This window comes from Alnus glutinosa, chromosome 5, assembly GCF_958979055.1.
Source record: "Alnus glutinosa chromosome 5, dhAlnGlut1.1, whole genome shotgun sequence".
Taxonomy (NCBI): Eukaryota; Viridiplantae; Streptophyta; class Magnoliopsida; order Fagales; family Betulaceae; genus Alnus; species Alnus glutinosa.
This window is the reverse complement of record NC_084890.1, coordinates 33,014,656-33,038,551: the sequence shown is the minus strand read 5'-3', so window position 1 is coordinate 33,038,551 and position 23,896 is coordinate 33,014,656. Positions and strand designations below refer to the sequence as shown.

Below are 23,896 nucleotides of genomic sequence, written 5' to 3'. Positions count from 1 at the left end.
GAAACCTATGAACACATTTTTCTCCTTTGCCACTTCTCTCAGGCCCTTTGGAGACTCTCCCCTTGGTCTTTAGACACTCTCAAACTAGAGGATATGCCCAGTGCTGACTAGGTCAAGCTTATCATACGCTCCACCTGCTGTTTCTAACTTTTTGCTTCTAATGCGATATTATCTGGCCCGCTAGAAACAAACTCTGAGAGATCTATAATTTTTGCTTGCACCATGGTCTACCCCCCCCCCCCCCCCGGATGATCCAATATTATCCTAGAATGAGACTTTGGCAGTGATCTTCGCTATTTAGCACGGTGATTTAACCATAAATTGGAAGATCACGCCGATTATCTAAGACATTTTTGGAGTACTCATCTCCTTCAGGACCTACTCAATCTCAAGGTTTACAAGAACGCAAACTTTCATGACCATAATTTAGCATGATGAGCCGCTTGAACCAAATTCACTGATAGCATTCTTGCTAGTATGTTCGCCTTACTAGACCTTCCCTTTAATAGTGGAAAGGATTCCACATTGTAATATGTATAACTTTTGTAATCTTGATTGTACTTTAATCTTATATATATATATATATATATATATATATATATATATATATATATATATATATATATATATATATATATTCCGCACATCTAAAATGGGTTGTCACCCTCTTAAGTAGGGGTGGGCAAATTATCCGATTACCGACTATCGAAAATCCGTCGACCATCGACCGCCTACCAAAAAAAATAAATTCGAAAATCGGAATAAAATGTAATTTCGAATTTACTGTCGAGTCGGTAATCGGTAATGGATATTTTCCGACGGTAGCCGACCTGACAATGGTAAGGCAAAGTCTTTTTACTCATTAAAACGACATCGTTTTGCAAATTCTAATGTGACTATATATTCGTATTTTTCGGAAACCCTAGATTCACAACTCCATCCCCCAAGTCCCTGTCGCTCAAGCTCACGCCTCACACATCCTTTTTTTCCTCTCTCTCCCTCCCTCATGACCCTCTTTGTTTGTCTTCATACCTCGTTTCCTCACCATCTTGGCCTACTTTTGGCCCCTCTTCCTCTCCACCGATCTCTTCCTCTTCTCCGTTATCGTCTTCGGCAGAACCTCCGCATTGTCCACCGACGCTTCCGGTGACTCCAAGGCCGACGAGGGCCTCCTCCACTACGTTGCTGGGCAACCTGACCAGTGACCACCCCGTTGAGAGTTTCAAGTCTGACGAGTAGTAGAAACCATCGAAATCTATGTAATATTTCTAACCCTTTATATTGTTTTGTAACATCTACATATCTGGATCTTGATCTCGTTGAGTCAGAGTCTGAGAGTTTTGTGATTTTGATTATTGTTTTGAGTTAGAGTATGAGAGTTTTGGGTTATTGGGTTTGTTGGAAACTTGGAATTTTAAGATGTAAATCTATAATCTAGTTGTAATCTAGTTGTAATCTTGTTGACTTTGAATCTATAAATCTGTATCTTGTTTGAGTTTGAATTTCCGGTTTATCTGACTGACAATTACCGATTTATCCGATTATTCCGATTTTACCGAAAATTTTGAAAATGTTTTTTCTCGGAAAAAAAGCAGGTAATTACCCGACTTTATAGACGAATTTGATCGGGAGTTGGAAACACCATTTCCGTCACCGATATACCCTACACCCACCCCTACTCTCAGGTAAGTGGGAAGTGGCCATTGTTTTTTTTGAAAAATAGATTTTTCTGCGTTGTATAATATAATTATTTCATTCTCTCATGCTTAGCTGTAAAGCAATTGAATTCGTATAGCGTGACTAAACGAGACCCCTAGGCATTAATTGAGAAGCATCATCTCACATAATTTTAGGTGGTTGTCTATCTCACCCCTTTTGAGGAGCGTTTTCATAGAGTAGGAAAGTTAATTAGCGTGTGCAAGTGCAACAGCTCTTTGTCATTGATTGGGAAAAACACTGCACTACTGGCAGTTATAAATGTTTATACACGGGATGAGTATGAAAAGAGGAAAGAATTTCACGCAGAATAAATGACAACAAACAAAATTAAATTAATAAAGGATTTGGAAAACCCGTGGACCTAGTCCCTGCAGCCTGCTGTCTGCTGGTGAGTTAGCTTTGTGTGTCAGTGCCCCATTGCCCAGTGGTGGACAAACCCTGCTGGGCCTCAACTCAAACCTTGCTTTTTCACACTCTCTCCGTTTGTGTCCTGGGCCTAATCTCATCTTCTGAATTGCAATCGCTGGACCCTACCATATAAAAACCAACAAAACAGGAGATCGAATCGAGGCCCCTTTCTCAACTACATAATTTGCTACTCCGAATCACTCTCCAAGCTCTCCATTCCTTTCAAACCCCTACGCTTTTGCTGCATATAACCATCCGCGACACAAAAAAAATAATATAAAAAAAATAAAAAAATTTGAAGGGTTTATTTGCAAAGGCATTATTTATTTAATTGAGTAAAGACGAAATACGCGGGGGGATGAATTCTAATCTCCATCAAGAAAAGTAGATGGAAACAGCCACCAAAGTCACGCACATCCGAACCAATATTAATAATAATAATAATAATAAAAAAGAAAAGAAAAAGCAAATGATTGTGGAGAATGGGTCAACAAAATACGATGGGTCCATCTTCTAATTATAACCACGAGTTGCTGATCAGATGGTACCCTCCTCGTACCCTAAAAATGAGTCCCATGAAGCAGCTTGTGCAATGTGCAGGACCCTTCTTCATAGGCTATTTTTTTTTTTTATTTATTTATTATTATTCTAATTATTTTGGTAAATATCTGTGCACCTACTTAATTACCGCCTATCTCTCCAATATCCTAAAATATAAAAAAGCAATGAAAGAGCATGAATACCTTCTTCACACATTTCTTCTCCCTGACTTCATATCGATTCCTTGTCAAGTCAGAAAGCCACATCCCTGGAAAACAATACTGCCAAAAAAACACAGTTATTTTCTTATAATCAATTTGGAAATAGTAATAAACAAACATAAATAATAATTTTTATTATTAATTAATTAATAATGATTATTGGTGGTATACCTGCAGAGCTTTATCAATGTTCTTGGGTCTCTTCTTGGGTCTCTGAGATAGCTTTGTGCCTTTCATTGCAAGGAAATCGTCTTCCTTCTCCTTTCTTGAGAGAGCAATGTAAATTCTGGGCCACTCACTCAGTTCAACATTCAACTTTTCTCCTCCTCCTCCTCCTCCTCCTCCTCCAGCTAATGGAGCCGCAGTGTTAGTGGGCCCGGCTTCCTGCTCCGAGTGTGCTTGATTCGCAGAATCAAGCACATGGTTCGTTCGATCAGAGGATCCATTTGGCTTCTCATCTTTTACTGACCCAGAGCAAGCGATCATCTTTCTATCAAGTTTTTCCGGAGGAGGGGATCGTTTCCCTGCCGTAGATCTAGACACCACCCGGCTGCCGCTGCCACTGTTTCTCGATGGTGACCCACTTCCTCCAGAACCAGATCGCTCGTCTAAATTCCTGGGCATGATGGCCAAGAAAACTATGTAATGAACGATAGAACGTGTTTTTTTTTGTAGATCAGTTTCTAAAACTTTTACAAGACCAAATAAATCCAAAAAGACTGAATTTTTAATACCCACCGAAAAGAGAAAAATGCATATAACATGGGTATCTACTATCTAGACTTGTTGTACTAGGTCTTATAGTAATAATTGTCTTGAAGAAAGCAGGAAATTAAAAACACACATTTATTTTATTTATTACGTAAAATGCACAACAAATTCCAACGGGAAAAGCTAATAAGGAAAACGATTTTCAAGTTTGGAGATCGGGACAAGAAGACAATGACGGGGGCTCAAAGGAAACAAACTGTCGTAAGCAAGAGGCGGAACACAAGGGATGTGATACCCTCTAAATAAACCCAATCAAACATTTTGTCAAAAGAGAAATTGAAAAAACAAAGGAAAACTACAGGGGAAGGAGGAATTCTTTGGATACCCACTAAAAAGAAAGAAAGCTGATGCTGATTTTTAGATCTTACAGATTTCCCAAGCCCATCTTTTGAGGGGTACAAAAGTAAATTTGTGAGGAAATGTGCTGTTTTCAACTACTGGATTGATTTTTTTTTTTTTTTTTTTAAATTTATTTATTTATTTCCTTCTGTGCTACTAGTTTGAATAGAAGAAGCTAAAAACATAAAAATGACATTAATAACGTGGTTTCAGATCCTGAACCAAAATGAACAACTCAAGCAAACAAAAATGTTTCGATCCATGTATGGGGAAATCTTCCGTAATCCTCAAGAAATTAAGAAAATATATATATATATATATATATATATATATATATATCCTAGGCAAAATCATGACATGAATATGGGAAATTATTCAAAAACAAATTCGGAAAGAGGTGAATTTCGATTATGACGAAATAGATAGCATCGCTCACAGAAAAAGGAAAAAAAAAAGATGAAATAGAGGGAATCAAACAAGATCCAAGCGTAGCATTAACAATAAAGATGCATATATACACATTAAATAAGAAAATATTCGGCAAAAAAGAAAAAAGAAAAAAAGAAAAAAGGGAAAGAAAGAGGGGTGGACAAGGAAAGGTTGATACCTGTGAGAAAGAAAGGCAGAAGCTTCCCTTCTAGGTCTGGTGGTGGCATTGGAAGTAGAATTAGAAGTGCAAGGAAGGGGCAGTGGCGGCGGTGGTGGGGGTGGCGGTGGCATCGTTGAGGTGGCGGGGGCGAGTCTCCTCTGGGCCTTGATAGCCGCAGAGGATGATGATGACGATGAGTCATCAGTCAGCGCCCGGATCTCGGACCTTGACACCCTTGCCCTCTTTCTCTGACCCCACTGCAATAGCATGTCGCCACTTCCGCCTCCACCACCACGGCTGGGGCTGGGACTCGCGCTGGCACTGGGACTCGGACTCCTGTCGCGCCGGTGGTTCTTTGCTGCTGCTGGTGGAGGAGGTGGTGGAGAATCATGGTGGTGGTGGTGGTGGTTCTCAGAGTGGGGAGAAGCGGATGCAGCCTCAAGGTTGTTATGGTCGTGGGTTATAGATGGGGATCGGAATCTGAAGCCTTTGCCTTCCAAAGTAGAACATCCGCTGCCACTCACATTTGTTCTTGCACCTGCTATATTGGTAGTTGTGTGGAGAATTCTGCCATTGATGTTGGGCTTTTTTCCGCTGCTCAAAGGAACACAATCTGGGCTGCTTACTCTCTGATATCTGTGACACACGCATTCGCTACCATTAGCAGCCGAATCAGAGATCTGATGGTGCAAATAGAACAAAGAGATCACTCAATTGCTATAAATGGTTGGCATCACATGAAAAGCAGCAGGCAGAAATCATGAAAATTCAACATTCAGGAGAAGAAAGCAACCAAGACTAAATTTGCATAAGAAATGTGTCGGACATTAAAGACTTTGGTGGAGAACATCTCTTTTTAGGTTGGAAACTCGTATTCAGAAGCTAAGGCCACAAATGCATCCTCCAGTAACAAAAACGGGGAACTGCACAAAGGCCAGTCAAGCAGAGATCAAAGGGAAACTCATTCCCCTGGTAAAGCTAAGAAGCTCAGCGATGAAATTAGAGGAAAGGAGAATTTTTTTAGGAATTTAGGAGACCAAAACCTGGTCTTGATGCTTTTCCAACCAAATAAACACATGCAGGTCCACAAACATCAATCGCTGTAGAGAAGTAACAACCCCCAAGACTATAATCAGCCTCTGAGATTTGTAGCCAAAATAGGATGTAGAGGCTCCCCAAGGCCGAATCTCAAGAAAGATGATAATCGGTCGGAATTCAACACAACAAACCTGTGAATCTCAATCTCAATCTGATGGACATCTCGATCAGTCCACACTCAAACAGAAAGAGACACAGGGAGAGAGAGAGAGAGAGTCTTCCGGCTAAATATTTTCATTGATTCGAGAAAAACAACAGAAAAAATATATATATCAAATTGAATTCCGACCCACGATAAGGAGGCTCCGTCTCCATAGAAACTGAGGCATTGCTGCTTCGCCAACGATTCCCACCAAAACAGGCTGATCTCAGAAAACACTCGAAACAAACACAAAGGAAAAACAAACAAAACACATGTCAATCAATTATCAGGAACAACAGGATCCACGAACCCATTTCACCATCAGCTAAAAGCTACAGAAGGGGTGGAGAAAGAAGTTCATCTCAAGGCCTCAAGCAATGTCCATATATATTCAGGTTTTTCGTAATCTTAACAGAGATAGACAGAGAGAAGAAGGGATATATGGAGGCAGACCTCATCGACATAATTCTGATTTGATCTCCCTCAATCACTCACTCAATCAGCTTTTCTGTGACATAACTATGGGTTTTGCGGCTAAAGAAAATCCTCTATCAAAATGAATTTCTTTGCTTTCATAAATTTATCGAGAATGAATGGAATACAGAGAGAACCAGAAGGAGAAACAGCAAAACAGACAAGGACGGAGGAGGAAGAAGAGGAAGAGAGAAAGCTACAGAAGATGGGCGAGGAAACGATATAATATGGTACTAGCGATGCGAGCAGTGGGACTATGCGAGGTTTTTCTTTCTTTCTTTATTGTCCGATTTCTCTAAAACACCCCTATTGTCCTGCTTATCTCCCACTCTGCCACTGCGGCTCCTTCTTCCATCTTATTATTACGACTTGTCGACTTCCCTATCAATAGTCACTACTCACTAGGGTTGGAAGCAGCCGGCCCAATCCTTACTCCCAACCCAAACGCATCCGATTCTTCGCTTTTTTATTTATTTATTTATTTATTATTTATTTTAATTTTAATTTTTTTTTTTAATCAAGTAGAAAGGAAGAAAGGAAAAAGAGTTTATTAATATAGAAAACATAAAAAATGGGTAATTGTTATTTAGTAGATTCATGTATAATTATTATATAACTTGATGATGTTATGGTAAAATTTTAGTCATGGTAAAATAAAAAAACAAAAAAAAACTCAAATGCTGTTTAAATGATTAATGTTTACTCTCATATCATCCAATCCAATTGTACATAATTATATAAAAATCTACTGAATAAAATTAGTCTTAATATGTGAATAGAAAAGATAAATATTGCTGAAAATGGGCCATAAAAATGAATGGGCCCAATGAATTCTACATTTTCTTTATATGTAAAAGTAGAAGAAGAAACGTTACTTGTTTCCTCTTCTAAAATTTTCATGACTAAATATGACAAAACCTTTAATTCATATAGAGATCTTAGTTTGATTGATACTATCCTTTTTCATTAGTTGAAAAATACTAAAAATATGTAAACAAAAAAGTTTAGTTTAGATTTATTAAAAAAAAAAAAAACCTATAGTTTAGGGTTGCAATCGAACCGTGCAAACCGTGTAATGAAAGCTAAGACATACTTCTTTAATTTTGTTATGATATGAGCCAAATTGCTAGATATATATTCAAGTATGTCTCTTAAAAAAAAAGAGATAAATATATATATATATATATCTTCATGTAAGATTCATTTATTTTTCAAAGAAACTTGATTTTATTCAAGAGTTGCTTCATTAACTCATTCTTTCCTTATACAAAATAACCAAATTTTATACATGTTTCTTAAAGCTGTATTAATTATTTGTTATTTAATTATTTTTTAGATTGTATTATTGCAAGCTAATAAATAAACTAATTTTTATTCATAAAATTAAAAAAATTAAATTCACCAATCTTCTCTTTCTAACTAATCATATATATATTTTTTATATCATAAAAATAGACTATTTATATTTCTAACTAATCATATGTGTGTCTGACTCTGTGCCGAGAGGGAGAGAGAATTATTCTAGCAGCCTATAACCTATTGTACCTTTTTTCTTTTATTTTATTTTTATAATTTATAATTTTTATTTTGCCTTTTAGACTTCACATTTCAAGTTTGTCAATTTAAGAACCGAGTTTAGGAAGATTTCAAATTTAAGATTTCATTCTATTTTTTTTTTTCCCTTAAATAAATAACAAAAAATAACATGAAAATGAGTAATGCTAAATACATACTTTTATCTTATAATTGTCCAATAATGTTAACGTGACACTCCAAATTAATCATTAAATTTTTTATTTTTAATTTTTAAAATAATTAATCCAATAGTTAGAGTATTACGTTAGGGGACATATGCAAGTCACCTCTTTTGTTTGTGGTTGCTCCCAACAAAGGAAAGAGGTAGCTTGCAACCTATAAAATATCATACTGTTACAAGTTACACCGAGTCAAATTTAACTATTATTTTGAATGAAAAATGTCTCATGTGCATCTCAATCATTCCGAAGTTACTAATTTACCTCCATTGTAAAACCATGTTTCAAGGAAATAAGAAAAACTAGTACAAGAATAACAGATATAGGATAGTAGCCGTGTGCCATCCCTGTCTATTGTGGAAGCGATGGTCACGTGACCACCCTTCTATATATTGTGGAAATGAGCAGTTGCATAACTAGGCCTATGTATTGTGTCAGGAGTGGTCGTAGAGTTATCCCCATCTATTGTGATAGGGGATGGTTGCACAACCACCCCCTCACACAAAAGATGGGTGGTTGCACGACCACCCGATCCAACATCAGAGGGAATGGTTGTCACCATTGCATTAGTTTTTTCCTCCTCTAAAATGGAAAAAAATAATCGGCATGGATCCACGAATTGTTATATGAGGACTATACAAGAACCAGAGTAGGAAAAATGCGATGAAGTTGCCAACAAAAAAAAAAGAAGTGAATCAAATATGGGGCTTCAATGGCGCAATTACATCCATCCGGCCGAAAAAGAAAATCAGAAAAAGACATGGCACAATGAAATCCACCGGCATCGGGGCATATATGGGAACATAAACAGTAAAGGCTAATCAAGGATCGTGACTTTCAAGCTATACAAAAAAAAAAAAAAAAAAAAAAAAAAAAAAAATCTACACCCAATACTTGATTCACCTCTACTATATCAAAATGTCAGTTTAATACAACAATGAAATATGAGATTTTCAACATCGATCAGGACAAGACCTGCTGTTCCTGGTATGCACTTTGGGAAGGGAGATGCCCCCAGGGCCCAAGCGCTGATGAAGAGCAGAGGTTCAGGCATCTGATTTTTACCAGTACTGTACTGCATCTCAACTCTGCAGTCAAATTGACCTAATAATAGATTACAACAGATATATTAAAGAAAAATAAAGTAACATAAAAAAGCAATTGAAAGCTTGGTTAAACCAACATTTTCACAAAACTAAGGGTGGAAATATCAATGACCTGTCTGGATGATTGCCCCCAAAGGATTAAATAATTTTCCTCCTACAAGGCACAATGGAAAAAAGTCCTACCACAAATGCAGGGGTGGTAACTCTATTTTGTTTATTATTTTATTATCTCTTGACATCATCAATTTACTCCTCACAGTATTGCATTTGTGGGCAGTTAAGGTAGGAAGATAATTAAACTTCCCAATAAGTTTACAATGCATAAACAGAAAGTAGATACTGTTATACTCCATGATTTAACATCCTCATCAAGCCTCAACTAATTCCAATCATTTCAATTTGCCAAACTCTTATCGACTTACTACTCTCATAATGATCAACCTAGCCAAGCATTGAAGGTGACAGGACTAACTCCAATCATTTCAACTTGCCAAACTCTCATCGACTTATTATCACAAAGATTAACCTAGCCTAGCATTGAAGGTGACACGGGATGTAAGAGGATCAAGAAAAACTAAGCTAAGAGACCCAAGAAACCTTGTAATTAAGTTTAATTTATGTGAAGCCTCATGAGGAGACACCTCCATAGGCTATTCTTGCATAGTCTTAATTTTTATGTATTTTCATTAGGAAGTTAGTGTCTCATCATGGGTCTTCTTATGTCCTTTGGTTTTTGTTTTTGGTGGTCTTTATAGTTTTTAGTTTTTGTACTCTACTAGCATTAGAAAGTCTGAATATCGATGTTAACTCTTACAAGTAGGGAACTTTGATTATTGAAAATTTCAGATATTTTTGCTTTCTTCTCAGGATGAGACTGAACCAAAATTTTTTTTTTTTTTTTTTTTTGATAAGTAATTGCAATTATATTAAAAAGCGCAAAGGGGCGCAACCCTTATACACGGGAAGTATACAAGAGAACCCCTAACAGGGATGAGCAGGGAATAAATTTAAAAATTCTACATAAGTAAAAGAACTCAAACTATGATGGGGCGCTATCCAAGAATATAAAGTATTGAGCAACCGCTTCCGAAGCTCCACCATAGATGTCTCTACATCTTCAAATAGCCTAGCATTCCGCTCCCTCCAAATACACCACAGCAAGCATAAAGGAGCTAACCGCCAAGCTTCAATAGCTAGAGCACCCCCAAACGCCGCCCCCCAACAACTCAGCAACTCCAACACCGTACGTGGCATAACCCACTCGACCCCAAATAAGGTAAGGACAAAGCTCCAAAGAGCCTGGGCTACCTCACAGTGAAGCAACAAATGATCAATAGACTCCCCACTCTTTTTACATAAACAACACCACTCAATTACTATCACCTTCCTCTTACGCAAGTTATCATGCGTCAAAATTTTGCCCAAAGCAGCTGACCAAACGAAGAAGGCCACCCTAGTTGGAGCCTTAACACGCCAAATATTCTTCCAAGGGAAACACGGGACAACAGGGCCACCTTTCCTAATAAGCTCTTTGTAGAAGGATCTCACCTCAAATAGACCTTTTCTAGAGGGATTCCACACTATCCTGTCACCCTCCCCATGCCGAGCCGAACTGGAGTATAGACGATCGAAGAAAGAAATGACCATATCCACCTCCCAATCCTGAATATGTCTCGTGAAGAGAACATTCCACTGAATAGCCCCATTATGAACCACCAAATTATCTTCTACCGTCGCATCTTTATTCCTTGCTATACTAAAAAGAGCTGGAAAGCATTGCTCCAAGGATCTATCCCCACACCACCTATCTTGCCAAAAGTTAATATTTGATCCATTCCCCAGTTCGAACCGAACAAAGTTACGAAATTCCTCCCACCCCCTCCTAATATGCTTCCATACACCTACTCCAAATGAACCCGAAGCCTCTTTCGAACACCACCCCCCCTTTAAACTCTCAAACTTGGCATCAATCACCAATCGCCATAAAGCCTCTCTCTCCCTACCATATCTCCACAACCACTTACCCAAGAGAGCTCGATTGAATTGGATGAAATTGTGAACTCCCAACCCACCTGTAGGCAAAGGTGTGCAAATCTTGTTCCAATTAACTAGATGAAATTTGGTCTCGTCACCAATGCCACCCCACAGAAAATCCTTACGAATTTTATCAAGACGATTAGCCACCCTCACTGGGATAGGAAACAATGATAAATAATAAATGGGGATGTTGGAGAGCGTACTATTAATAAGAGTCAACCGAGCACCCTTTGACAAGTACATCCGCTTCCACCCCGCCAACCTCCTTTCCATTTTTTCAATAACACCATTCCAAATAGAGGTGGACTTGTAAGGAGCACCCAACGGCAAACCCAAATAAGTCATAGGCAGAGAAGCAACCCGACAACCAAGAAGATTAGCCAGCCTTTCGACATCCTCTACTCCACCAATAGGGACGATTTCTGATTTCTCTAAATTAATTCTCAAGCCAGAAACTGCCTCAAAACATAAGAAAATACATCTCAGATGTCGAATCTGTTCTTCTTGAGCGCCACAAAAGATCAAAGTGTCATCCGCAAACAGCAGGTGATTCACAACTACGGCCTCGGAATCCCTGGAGCCCACTGAGAACCCAGTCAAATTACCCTGATCCAAAGCGGCAGTCAACATCCGACTCAAAGCCTCCATAACCACCACAAACAACAAAGGAGAAAGAGGATCTCCTTGTCGCAACCCACGAGAGCTACTAAAAAAACCGGCTGGGGTTCCATTTACAAGAATAGAAAATCTCACCGTAGATATACAAAAACGTATCCACTTCCTCCATCTTTCCCCCAAACCACATCTCTGCAACAAATAAAGCAAGAAATCCCAGTTCACATGGTCATAAGCCTTCTCCAAATCCAGCTTACACAGAAGTCCAGGTTCCCCCGAACGAATATGACTATCCACACATTCATTTGCAATAAGCACAGAGTCTAATATTTGCCTACCACCAATAAAAGCATTCTGAGTGTTGGAGATAATCTTGGCCACAACGGACTTAAATCTGTTTGCAAGAACCTTTGAAATAATCTTGTAGATCCCCCCAACCAAGCTAATAGGGCGAAAATCTCTCACATCCATGGCAGCAGTCTTCTTGGGAATCAAAGTGACAAAGGTAGCATTCAGACTCTTTTCAAACTTGCCTCGATCATGAAATTCTGCAAAAACATTCATAATGTCAGTTTTTAAAAATCCCCAACACTTTTGAAAGAAAGCCGCAGTGAATCCGTCAGGGCCCGGCGCCTTATCTCCATTCAAGTCCCTGATAACATCCCACACCTCATTCTCCTCAAAAGCTCTTTCTAGCCAGGTGCTCTCCTCCTCATCAATGGATAAAAAAGAAAGGCCCTCCACCCTAGGCCGCCAGGAACAGTTCTCTGAGTACAGCTTACTGTAGAAGTTAACTAAATGCTCCTTAATCTCCGTAGGATTTCTTGAAATTATACCGTTAATATTCAAGGAATCCATATGATTGAATTTACGATGTGAGTTGGCCACCCTGTGAAAAAATTTTGTATTCTTATCCCCCTCCTTTAACCACAAAGCTCTAGACTTTTGCCTCCAGCTCATTTCCTCAAAAAGAAGGGTCTTCTCCACCTCTCTCGCCATATCCACCCTACGAATTTTTTCGTCCTCCTCAAGACAGCGACATTCTTCGATTAAATCCAGCTCTCGAATTCCCTCCAATAATTCTTTCTTCTTTTTCCCTAGATCACCAAACACTTCTTCATTCCATTTCCTCAAGTCAGCTTTCAAAGCCTTCAATTTATTGGCCAAAACGAAGCTTGGCAAACCAGAAAAATCATAGGACATCCACCATTTTTGAACCTGCTCAACAAAACCCTCGTATTTCAGCCACATGTTTTCAAACTTAAAATACATGTTCCCTCCTCTATTTGTCCCACACTCCAATAACAAGGGAAAGTGATCAGAGAAAAGCCTTGTCAATCTCTTCTGAGACACATCAGGAAATCGTTCCTCCCACTCCGAAGAAATTAAAAATCTATCAATTCTAGACCAAATCAGATCTTCCTGACCATTAGACCAAGTAAACTGGCCATCCTCCAGGGGTAAGTCCACCAGACTATGTAAGGAAATGAAGTCTGAGAACTCTTCCATAGCTGCCGAGAAGCTAGCACCATTAGATCTCTCACTGGGAAAGCGAACCACATTAAAATCCCCCCCAATACACCAAGGCATCTCCCACCAACTCATCAATCCAGCTAACTCATCCCACAACACCCTCCTCTCCCTGTCATCATTCGGACCATAAACACCCCCAAACGCCCAAATTACATTATCACCAGTGTTGCGCAAGGAACAAGCAACAGAGTATCTACCTATACACTCCTCCACTTTCTCCACCACCCTTCTATCCCACATTAGCAAAATCCCACCCGATGCTCCGCTGGCACCTAAATAACACCAATCAACGTGAATACAGCCCCAAAGACTTTGCACCACCTCTCTAGAAATAACTGCCATCTTCGTCTCCACCAAGCAAACAATATCCGCCTTCCAAACCTTAAGAAGCCCTCTAATCTCCAATCTTTTCTCGATCGCATTAAGCCCTCTAACATTCCACGACAAAATTTTAGGCATCATAATAACGAGATGTGCCCCTACCCTTCTGTCTACCTCTCTCAGACTGAGCCCCTTTCTTCTCATAATTAACAGACCAAGTCAGCCTATTTAATTCTCTCTTCCCTTTCACCCCTTTAGTAGGCGTACACTTCGACTTGGAATCTGCCAAAAAGAGGTCTCTAGCCACTTCAATTTCCTCAAACAAAGCCAACAATCTGTCCTCAAAGTGACCACAAGAAAGCCCAATGGTTGGATAGTACCTCTTAATTCTTTCCAACACCCACCTAGGTGATACTCTCTGTCTGTCTGCATCTTCCACTGCCAGTGGAGCAATAACTAAGGGCTCAAAGCTCTGTAATTCCCCCTCATCGACTCTGATTTTTTCTTGCATCAGCAGTCCTTCATGAAAATGCTCAAGCAACATCGAAGAACAATCAAATTGAGCACACTTCTCATCCTCCACACATTCAACAGAAACCCCACTCTCCATAATGTCTCCTAATCCTTTCCAGAGGTCAATATCCATCGAAGGACCCCCTAAAGAAGCTTCTGAAACGATACCCTCTTCTCCTTCTACTTCGGAAAGCATCACCAACTCAAGACCACCTACTCCCTGCCTCTGAGACACTGGGTCCACACCAAACCCAGAGAAACCTATTCCAGCACTCGGCTGTGAAGTTCTCACCTGAGGAGTCACCAGCAAACCTCCACCTACTGCCGACACAGCCAAGCTGAAATCATTGCCAACGACAGTACCCTCCTCTTCTGGATCGGAATTCTCTGACACTGCCGTTGGGTCGAACCCAGACTGCCGAGAGCCGTCTGTAACCAGCCCAGGTAAAGAAACGACAGCCTCCTCCGACTGACTAGCTGCTAGCTGCAAGGCTGTCGTCACTCCCGCCCCACCACCCAGCACCATCTCGGACGCCTGGGACGCTTCCTGCTCCCCAAGCTTCGAAGAAATCGCCTCCTTCTCCCTGTCCTTATAAGTTCCTGCATCCTGGATGGGCTGCCCTGTCTTAACTCTCCAGACTGCCGAAGGACGCTGGATCGGTCGCTTCCGACGCTGATAGACCCGGCCAGAGAATCGAGGTCTGCACGCAGACCGCGAGACCGCCAACCCCAAACCCAACGACTTCGACTGCACCGCAGAAGTGGAAGCACCGGCGTCCAACGAGAACTTACGAGCTGGGATGGGGCGCAGAACCGACCCTGCCTTGGGCTTAAACAAAAGTTTGGGCCTTTTGATTGGAAACTGCATAGGTGCTGTCCCTTTAGAATGTTGGGCAGGCTTTGAAGGACCATGGGTCGAGGAGGGTCTATCGGGTATGGAGAAATTGGGCCGAGAGAAGCTAGAGCCCAAAGAAATGGACCGACCCAACAACTCTTCTTCCCACAAATGCATACGATCCAGGCACTGCCCGACTTCCACGTACACCATCTCTAACGTCTTCCTGATACTGCGCAGCTCGAGGCACTCTTCGACGTGAGAATTGCGTGCTGCAGTGGCCAACATAGAGGGACTAGAGCCCGCCCCCCTACCCTCTAGGTCTGACGCAATCTCACTGCTCGACGAAGTGGACAGTGAATTTTGAATCTTCATCCCGGCGGGAACCCCCGGAAAAACCTTCTTCATCTCAACTATCTTCGGCCCAGCAGGTTCCGCCGGAAGTTCCTTCTCCAACTTATCCATCTTCATCCCAGCCTGATTCACCGAATCCAACTTAGCCGTTAAAACCTCCTGATCACGACCACCCTTCACCGGAACCGTAGCCCTGAGCCGGGAATCTTCCTTCGTAGCATATAAAGAAGTCTTATCTTTCGGCATGGAAGCTCTGAGCACATCAGCGTAGCTCCTCCTCCTCTCAGCATGATACTGTGGCTCTTCCTTACCTTTGGCATGCTTCGGGAAACTGCCAGCGAGCAGACAATTAAGGGCTAACCGAATCTCCTCCCCAAAGCGCTTCCACCCTTCTCCAAATCTTCCTTTTGGCACCAAGACAGATCCTTTCCTTCTTCTTCCCTCATATTCTTCTAAGGTGATAAAGTAACCATGCCTATTTGCACGTTGTTGCGCAAGAAGCCGCGGAAAACCCGAGACGGATTGATTCCAGAACACTCTACAGTCCTGAGCCGTAACCAGATCATGATACGACTTAAGCAACCATGCAGCCTCATCTTTGTCTATAAGAATGGACCTCGACACTCCTTTTCTACGTTCATGAATCCTAATGCCTGTGAAACCACCCACTATCGCCACAGCGAACTCCTTGGACTCTACTGCCCACCGACGGGACTCCTAGAAGGCCTTGGTAAAACTGAAATGCTTCCATAATTTCTAAAGTATTCCGTCTAACCATAGCAACTTAATATCTAGAATCTTTTGGCGCACGTATATTATTATTATTTTTTTATAAATAATTCATTTCATAGAAGAGTGCAGAGGGACACAACCTTAGTACACATGAAGTATACAGAAAGTCCCCCTTACATGCTAAAAGAAGAACAAAAATTTATAAATCCAGAAAAGTTAGAAAAATGATATATATATATATATATATATATATATTTTTGAGAGAATTTTATTAAAGAGTAAAGGCGCCCTTAAGCATACAAGAGAGATATTATACCCCGCAGTCCAACTAAAGAGCGATTTACCATGTTGTTTTTAAGCTCCTCCCTTGCCTTCTCACATCTTCAAAACATCTAGCATTCTTGTCTTTCCATATGCTCCACATTAAGCACAACGGTAGGGCTGGCAAAACGGGTACCCGACACGACCCGTTTATGTTAACGGGTCAGGGCTCCAGACACGACACGATAATTTCACGGGTCACCCGACACGACCCGTAAAACCTGTTTAACATAATGGGTCGTATCAGGTCGGCACAACCCATTTGAACATTCAAAACTAAGAGCAAGCCCTTATCTCAAAACCAAATCAAAATCCACAATTAGCACCTCAAATTTCAACTAAATGTTTCACTTTCAGCAGTCAAAACAAAATCAAATGATTCAAATCGACAATCAGATCGCAAAATCCATCAAAAACTTCACTTGCTTCTTGTAAATATTGAAGTAGATGTTGAAGAGGACCAAGAGGTACCAAAGCCCAAACAACGCCCTGAGCTCCAAGTCTCCAACGTCTTGAACAAGCTGCTGGATTCTGCGCTCTCGCTGGAGCTCTCGGGCACCGAGGTGGCTCTGACCTCCAAGCTCTTCATGGCGCGATCGGACTCAGGCGTGGGGACCGAAGACCAGGGCCTAAACTTGAACGAGTTCGACGAGGACAGAGACCATGACCGGCGACTCGGCGAGGGGAGTTAGCAGAGACGGACACATTGGGGAGACCGTGGGGCTTCGAAGACGTCGAGCCGGACGAGGACGACGGCGCATCAGAGAGACTGGGAGAAGAAGAAGAAAATGGAAGAAGAAAAAGAGGGGGCTATCCACACAAAAAAAAAAACTCCCTATCAGAGGGATTTAACTTTCGAAACACTCTTCCAAGGAAAAGAACCCCCCCCCCCCCCCCCAAAGTAAATAACTCATGAAAAAAAGGACCTCACCTCCTAGTTCTTCCTCTTTGAAGGAATCCACCGAATACAATCCTCACTACCTTGTTTAAATTTGAGTGAATATAACACACCAAAAAAATGCAAGCACCAAATCTACTTCCCAATCTTGGACAGATCTAACAAAAGACACGTTCCACTGAATAACTCCATTGGTAGATGACATGTTGTCCCCAACCCACGCCTCCTTACAACCAGCAATACTAAATAACTCCAGAAAAATTTTCTTCAATGGTTGATCCCCACACCAAGCATCATGCTAGAAACGAATATTTGATCCATCTCCCACTTCATATCTAATATATCTCGAGAAAACATCCCAACACCAAAAGGCCCTGCTGCCTCCTTAGAACAACAATCACCACTTAGACTATCATATTTTGCTTCCACACCCATAGGAATAGGAAACAAAGATAATAAGTAGGTAAATTAGATAAAGTACTTTTGATCAACGTCAATCTCCCTCCCTTCGACAAATATCCAGCTTGCCAAATGCCTTTCTATGTTTTCTACAATACCATTCCATATAGTAGCTGGCTTGTAGGGCGCCCCAAAAGAAAGTCCCAGATATTTCATTGGTAGCACTACCGCCCAACACCCAAATATACCAGCCAACCTTTCTACATCATCCACCTCACCAATAGGAATGATCTCTGACTTCGACAAATTTCAATCCTGAGACCGCTTCAAAACATAAAAAAAGACATCTCAAGTTACGAAGACGTTCACCATTAGTCTCGCAAAAGATTAGAGTATCATCTGAAAATAACAAATGTGACACAACTATTCCTGCAGCATTTCTCGGTCCCACTGCAAAACCCTCCAAGAGACCCCTATCCATTGTGGCCGACATCATCTTACTCAAAGCCTCCATAACTACTACAAAAAGTAAAGGTGATAACGGATCCCCTTGTCTTAAACCCCGAGTACTACTAAAGAATCCAGATGGAGCTCCATTTATTAATCTTGAATAACGAACTGTAGAAATACAAAAGGCAATCCATGCTCTTCATTTCTCCCTGAAACTGCTCCTTTCCAACAAGTATAACAGGAACTCCCAATTCACATGATCCTATGCCTTTTCGAGATCCAATTTGCATAATAAATCTGGTACTCCTGATCTGATTTGACTGTCAATACACCCATTAGAAATCAAAACCGAATCCAGAATTTGTCACCCTTTAACAAATGCGTTCTGTGAATTTGATATGATCTTCTCCAACACCTATTTCAATCTGTTCGCTATGTGCCCCTTTTGGCCCACATATATTAATAGTGGGAAACCCTAATCTTCAAGCTAAAGGGCCATCCTACATCAGAAGGCCACCTATGATTTTACAGCTTCAAAAAGGACCGAGTGGGTCTTACTCAAGATCCTTACAAAGTTGAAAAAAGAGAAGGTAGTCGTGAAACTTATAGGAGTTGTACTCCTCAATCTTGTAAAAGTAAAACTATTTGTGGTGTCAGCTTTGCACAAACCAATTCTTGAAAATTAGATAAGAGAGGGAAACTTTACTTAATTATTAAGTTCAAATACATTATATGCTAATTTTTAGTTTAAAAGATAACAAATAATAAAAGTCACAAAATAGTCAATAATAAAACTAAGTAAGAAGCTATTAGTTTCAAAGAGACAAAGCTAGGGAGAGTGTGTGTGCGCGCGCGCGCGAGAGAGAGAGAGAGAGAGAGAGAGAGAGAGAGAGAGAGAGAGAGAGAGGGGGGGGGGGGGGGGGGGAAGATAGAAATTATAAAGATAAAAAATCAACAACTATTCCACCATAGTGCGGACTGCAACTATAGAATCCTATATTCCCGATACAATCAATCCTTGCTTTCATCTCCGTTTTAATAATTACTATAGATATTAATCCAATAAACTGTCAATATTAAAAAGCCAAAGCAAAACTAGCTGCCTGCCCATAACAGGTCTTGCAGCCCAGCAGTATCCAGATTCCTCTGCATATGGAAAGATTCGAGGATTGAGCCCAGCTTAGCAACTGCTCATACAGGTGAGGTAAAAGGCCAGCCTATCAGCTAGGCTTCCTTCTCAAATTAAACTACATCCCCCCCAAAAAAATGTAAGCTTTCTGCCCTAAACTCATATACTTTTTGCTGGTCTTTTGTTCTTGATCTATCAGCCTAACATTTTGAGGACAAGAATAGCATGAGAAATGTGAAACACAAGATTAAAATGCCATCCGAGAACAAGATTGATCTTGAAAACCTGTGCAGTCAGCCCCAAAAACTGTATCTGGTCAATCTACCGAAAGAGCCTTGGAACTGATCTCTTTGGTACTTTGCCTTCAAGCTTTAATCTTCTAAATGATTCTCTGATGTGGCAAGGTCTGATTGGACCAGATTCTTTCCTCTCTGTCATAACCATTCTAGCTGCAAAGTAAAGAGCCTCATTACTGAATATTCAGCTATCCAAATTTTCAAAAGACAGACCTTTGCTCTTAGCCATGCATGATAATTTGTACAAAGGATTAAAGTAATGTGATTGAGAAAGCATCTCCTGAAATCTCATGTCGTTCAGTGTTCACTCTTTTTTTTTTTCTTTTTTTAAATATAGTTGTTAAAAGTATTGTACTTCCCTTTCTATAATTAACCAAAAGGTGAACTGTTATCCCTGAAATGAGATCTCAACATAAATTCAAAATTGGACAGTATGCATACCTGTTTCAACAAGTTCACCAACAAACATTTTTGCTATCCCTGACACTACTATTGTCATTGGGATGGAAATTTTCTGGGTTCCAGTGATGCTTGCTAGCAACTGCATTGACACCATAGGATATATATGCAAACAATTAGGAACTTTGACGCATATGCAAAAGTGAATATGACACATCTTGACAAGGTCACACCAAAACGGAACTGGCCAATTTGTTGGAATTGGAACACTTCAGCGCTCAATATATACAACCAAAAGATAAGGCCCAATGACAAGGGAAGAAGAAGAGAAGAGAAAAAATAAAAATAAAACAAGAAGCATACCCTTTTCATATTGGATTTCTGAAATCCAGCTCTCCTAAAGGACTCATACCTACTCATCTGTTCCTCTGTGAATTGTGATAAAATAGACCTGGAGAAGTCATCAAGATGTAAAAGTTTAGCGAAAATGTCTAGTTGTATAATTCATCATATGAGGTACTGGTGCATATTACAGTAGGCTCAAGAAAAAACGCAAGTGACAAGATTTGTCCTTCCTCCCATACCCATTCCTGCCCTCAAACAGAAAATGAATAAAAGAAAAAAAAGAAAGAAAGAAATAAAGTTAGTTTGATGCAGGACTTACTTGGTTCAAGTCTAGTTATCACAGAGTCATTTATTATAAGAGACACAAGAAAAAGCCAAGCTTTAAACTGAATAGTTTTCAGAAACATGAACTAAAAGATGTGTGGAATATAACAAAAATGTTAGTTCGTACACCCAAAACGGAATTTCGGAAATGAATGCTATTATTGATGAAAACAGATTGCGTGATCAAATCCTCTTTAAACATACCGAAACCTGCGTGTAACCAACCTTTGAGAGAATTTTCTGTCATAAATTGCTATCTGAAGCCTTCAAAAGCTTATCTTACACACGAATTAACACAATCAACATGTTTCTCCCATATACACCTCTTGTTTTTTTTGGTTTTTGTTAAGTATAATTTTATTTCCCAATTGCCAGATTCGTTTTTGTATCTCTACGGTGAGATTCTCCATCCTTGTCAATGGAACTCCGTCGGGTTTCTTTACCAGCTCTCGCGGGTTGCGACAAGGTGATCCTCTGTCACCTTTATTATTTGTGGTGGTTATGGAGGCTTTGAGCCGGATGCTGGTTGCTGCGTTGGAGCAGGGTTCGATGACAGGTTTTGCAGTGGGACATAGAGAGTCAGAGGCAATAGTAGTGAATCATTTATTGTTTGCTGATGATACGTTGATCTTTTGTGGGGCGCAAGAAGAACAAATTCGACATCTAAGGTGCATCTTTCTTTGCTTTGAGGCAACATCGGGATGAAGGATCAATCTAGGAAAATCAGAAATTGTTCCTATTGGTGAGGTGGAGGATGTTGAAGGGTTGGCTCAGCTTTTGGGTTGTCGGGTTGGTTCTTTGCCTATGACTTACTTGGGTATGCCTTTGGGTGCCTCTTACAAGTCCGTTTCTACTTGGAAAGGGGTGGTTGAGAAAATGGAAAGGAAGCTGGCTGGATGGAAGTGTATGTATTTGTCAAAGGGAGGGCGGTTAACTCTTATTAAGAGCACGCTGTCCAATCTCCCCACGTATCTCTTGTCGTTGTTCCCTATTCCTTTGAGGGTGGCTAATCGTCTTGAAAAAATCCAGAGGGATTTCTTATGGGGTGGTATAGGGGATGAGGCCAAATTTCATTTAGTGAAATGGAACAGGATTTGTACTCCGTTGCATTCAGGTGGGTTGGGAGTTCACAACCTCACCCAATTTAATCAAGCTCTTCTGGGTAAATGGTTGTGGAGATATGGTAGGGAGAGAGAGGCTTTATGGCGTTTGGTGATTGATGCCAAATTTGGGAGCCTAAAGGGGGGGGTGGTGTTCTATTGAGGTGTCGGGTTCCTATGGAGTGGGGGTTTGGAAATATATCAGGAAAGGATGGGAGAAGTTTTGCAATTATGTTCGGTTTGTGGTAGGGGATGGGTCACATATCAGTTTCTGGCATGATTGGTGGTGTGGGGAGAGATCTTTGAAGCATTGTTATCCAGTTCTGTATAGTATTGTAAGGAACAAAGCTGCAATGGTGGTGAATAATTTGGCTGTTCATAATGGAAATATTCATTGGAATGTTCTCTTTACGCGGCAATTCTAGGACTGGGAGATGGAGATGGTGCTTTCTTTCTTCGAGCAGTTGTACTCCACTTCGATTCGACAAGGAGAGGGGGACAAGTTAGTTTGGGACCTTTCTACAAGGGATTTTTTTGAAGTAAGGTCATATTATAAAGTGCTTAGTAGGAAAGAAGGCCCATCATTCCCGTGGAAGAATATATGGTGTGCTAAGGCCCCGACAAGGGTGGCGTTCTTTGTATGATCTGCAGCTTTAGGAAAAATATTGACCCATGACAATCTACGAAAGAGGAATATTGTGGTTATTGAGTGGTGTTGTATGTGTAAAAGGAATGGGGAGTCTATTGATCATCTGTTACTTCATTGCGACGCCGCCCGTGAGCTTTGGAGCTTTATGTTTACTTTATTTGGAGTTGAGTGGGTCATGCCACAAACGGTGCTGGATTTGTTGACTACATGGGGTGCGTTTTTTGGGCATGGCCTAGCTAAAAAAGTTTGGCGGTTAGTTCCTTATTGTGTTTTGTGGAACATTTGGTGGGAGCGGAATGCGAGGCTTTTTAAAGATGTCAAGACTGTAATGGTAGTGTTAAGGAAGCGTGTGCTTAACACGCTATATCTTTGGATAGCGTCCCGTCTTTGCCACCAAGGTGTTTCTACTTTTGTAGATTTTCTAAATTTATTAGCTGTTCCTCCTGTTTAGGGGCACTCTTGTATACTTCTCGTATATTAGGGTTGCGCCCCACTGCGCTTTTTTTATTGAATTTGAAATTACTTATAAAAAAAAAAAATTTCCCAATTGCCAGAGCGAATCACTATATAATTCACGCACAAACGGAAAATGGGTGGTAAAAATTACTTTTTTCCCACATAAGAATAGTGCGCAGAGGTGCAATAATAAAGAGGAAGAAGAAGAAGAACATACTGCATCTTGGCCATTTTATCAGGGTCGGACTCGGCAGCGGAGGGCAACTTGGAGAGCTCAACATCCATGTTCTCCTCCTCTTCCTCCTCCTGGTCATCGTCTTTGCTCTTTGCATTGGATTTGGCGACAGAGACTGGTGGTGTTGGGGCTGTTGATGTGGAAGTCGAGGTGGAAGGGCCAGCAGCAGCGATCTCAATACCATCGTAATCGTCGTCAACATCGTCTTGTTGTCCATCAACAGCAACTGCGGGGGAATCCTCTTGTTCCTCAAACGCCGCTTCAAATGGGTCCTTCGATACCTGCTTCATTCTCTCTTATCTCTCACACGCACAGAGAGACAGAAACAGGGAAATCATATGACTTTCAGTTTTACTCCACCTAATTGATGAGTTTCACACAAAGGGAAACAGCAATTGTTGTCACTTGTCATGAATATGTACGGTTCGTCGTTTTGTCATACTGAAAATGATAACAAACGGCATGGCGTAGATTTGCAGTCGCGCGCAAGCAATAAAGAGCCACGAGATCCTTTGTTAAAATTTTGTTCCCTTTTGTTTTCTTTCATTTAAAATAAAAATATTAACAAACAATTCTGATTGAAAATATTTTTAAAAAACAAAAATTATTTTCAGTCACCTCAAAACACTTTTATTATTATTATTTTTTTTTTTTATAAAAAAAATACTTCTCGAAACACATTAACAAATATAACCGGAGATGTCAGTTAATCGCACATCAAGATCCGGATTGACAACACCTACAAAATAAGGAACATAAAAATGTCAAATTGACCTGCTGGTAGTCTAGTTGGA

The 23,896-nt window shown here is 40.5% G+C and overlaps 2 protein-coding genes across 7 annotated transcripts; both read right to left on the bottom strand.

Annotated features, from left to right (window-relative positions):
- Positions 1 to 1,904: 1,904 nt before the first annotated feature.
- LOC133868671 (uncharacterized) lies at positions 1,905 to 6,550 on the bottom strand. Of its 5 annotated transcripts, none has more exons than XM_062305615.1 (5): positions 6,281 to 6,550; positions 4,606 to 5,223; positions 3,060 to 3,504; positions 2,871 to 2,948; positions 1,905 to 2,249 (listed from the first exon to the last, which is right to left on the bottom strand). In XM_062305615.1, exons 1-5 carry the CDS (start codon positions 6,289 to 6,291, stop codon positions 2,052 to 2,054), a joined length of 1,350 nt encoding a protein of 449 aa, XP_062161599.1. In that variant the 5' UTR covers positions 6,292 to 6,550; the 3' UTR covers positions 1,905 to 2,051. The 5 variants fall into 5 exon arrangements, with proteins under 5 accessions (XP_062161599.1, XP_062161598.1, XP_062161602.1 ...); XM_062305614.1 differs by lacking the exon at positions 6,281 to 6,550 and adding an exon at positions 5,975 to 6,264; XM_062305618.1 differs by lacking the exon at positions 6,281 to 6,550 and adding an exon at positions 5,975 to 6,267 and having other exon boundaries at positions 2,032 to 2,249; positions 2,871 to 2,935.
- A 2,155-nt stretch (positions 6,551 to 8,705) lies between these two features.
- LOC133867864 (transcription initiation factor TFIID subunit 11) lies at positions 8,706 to 23,480 on the bottom strand. Of its 2 annotated transcripts, none has more exons than XM_062304632.1 (5): positions 23,085 to 23,480; positions 20,357 to 20,444; positions 20,036 to 20,135; positions 19,584 to 19,747; positions 8,706 to 9,159 (listed from the first exon to the last, which is right to left on the bottom strand). In XM_062304632.1, exons 1-4 carry the CDS (start codon positions 23,390 to 23,392, stop codon positions 19,620 to 19,622), a joined length of 624 nt encoding a protein of 207 aa, XP_062160616.1. In that variant the 5' UTR covers positions 23,393 to 23,480; the 3' UTR covers positions 8,706 to 9,159; positions 19,584 to 19,619. The 2 variants fall into 2 exon arrangements, with proteins under 2 accessions (XP_062160616.1, XP_062160617.1); XM_062304633.1 differs by having other exon boundaries at positions 8,706 to 9,143.
- Between the last annotated feature and the right edge of the window lie 416 nt (positions 23,481 to 23,896).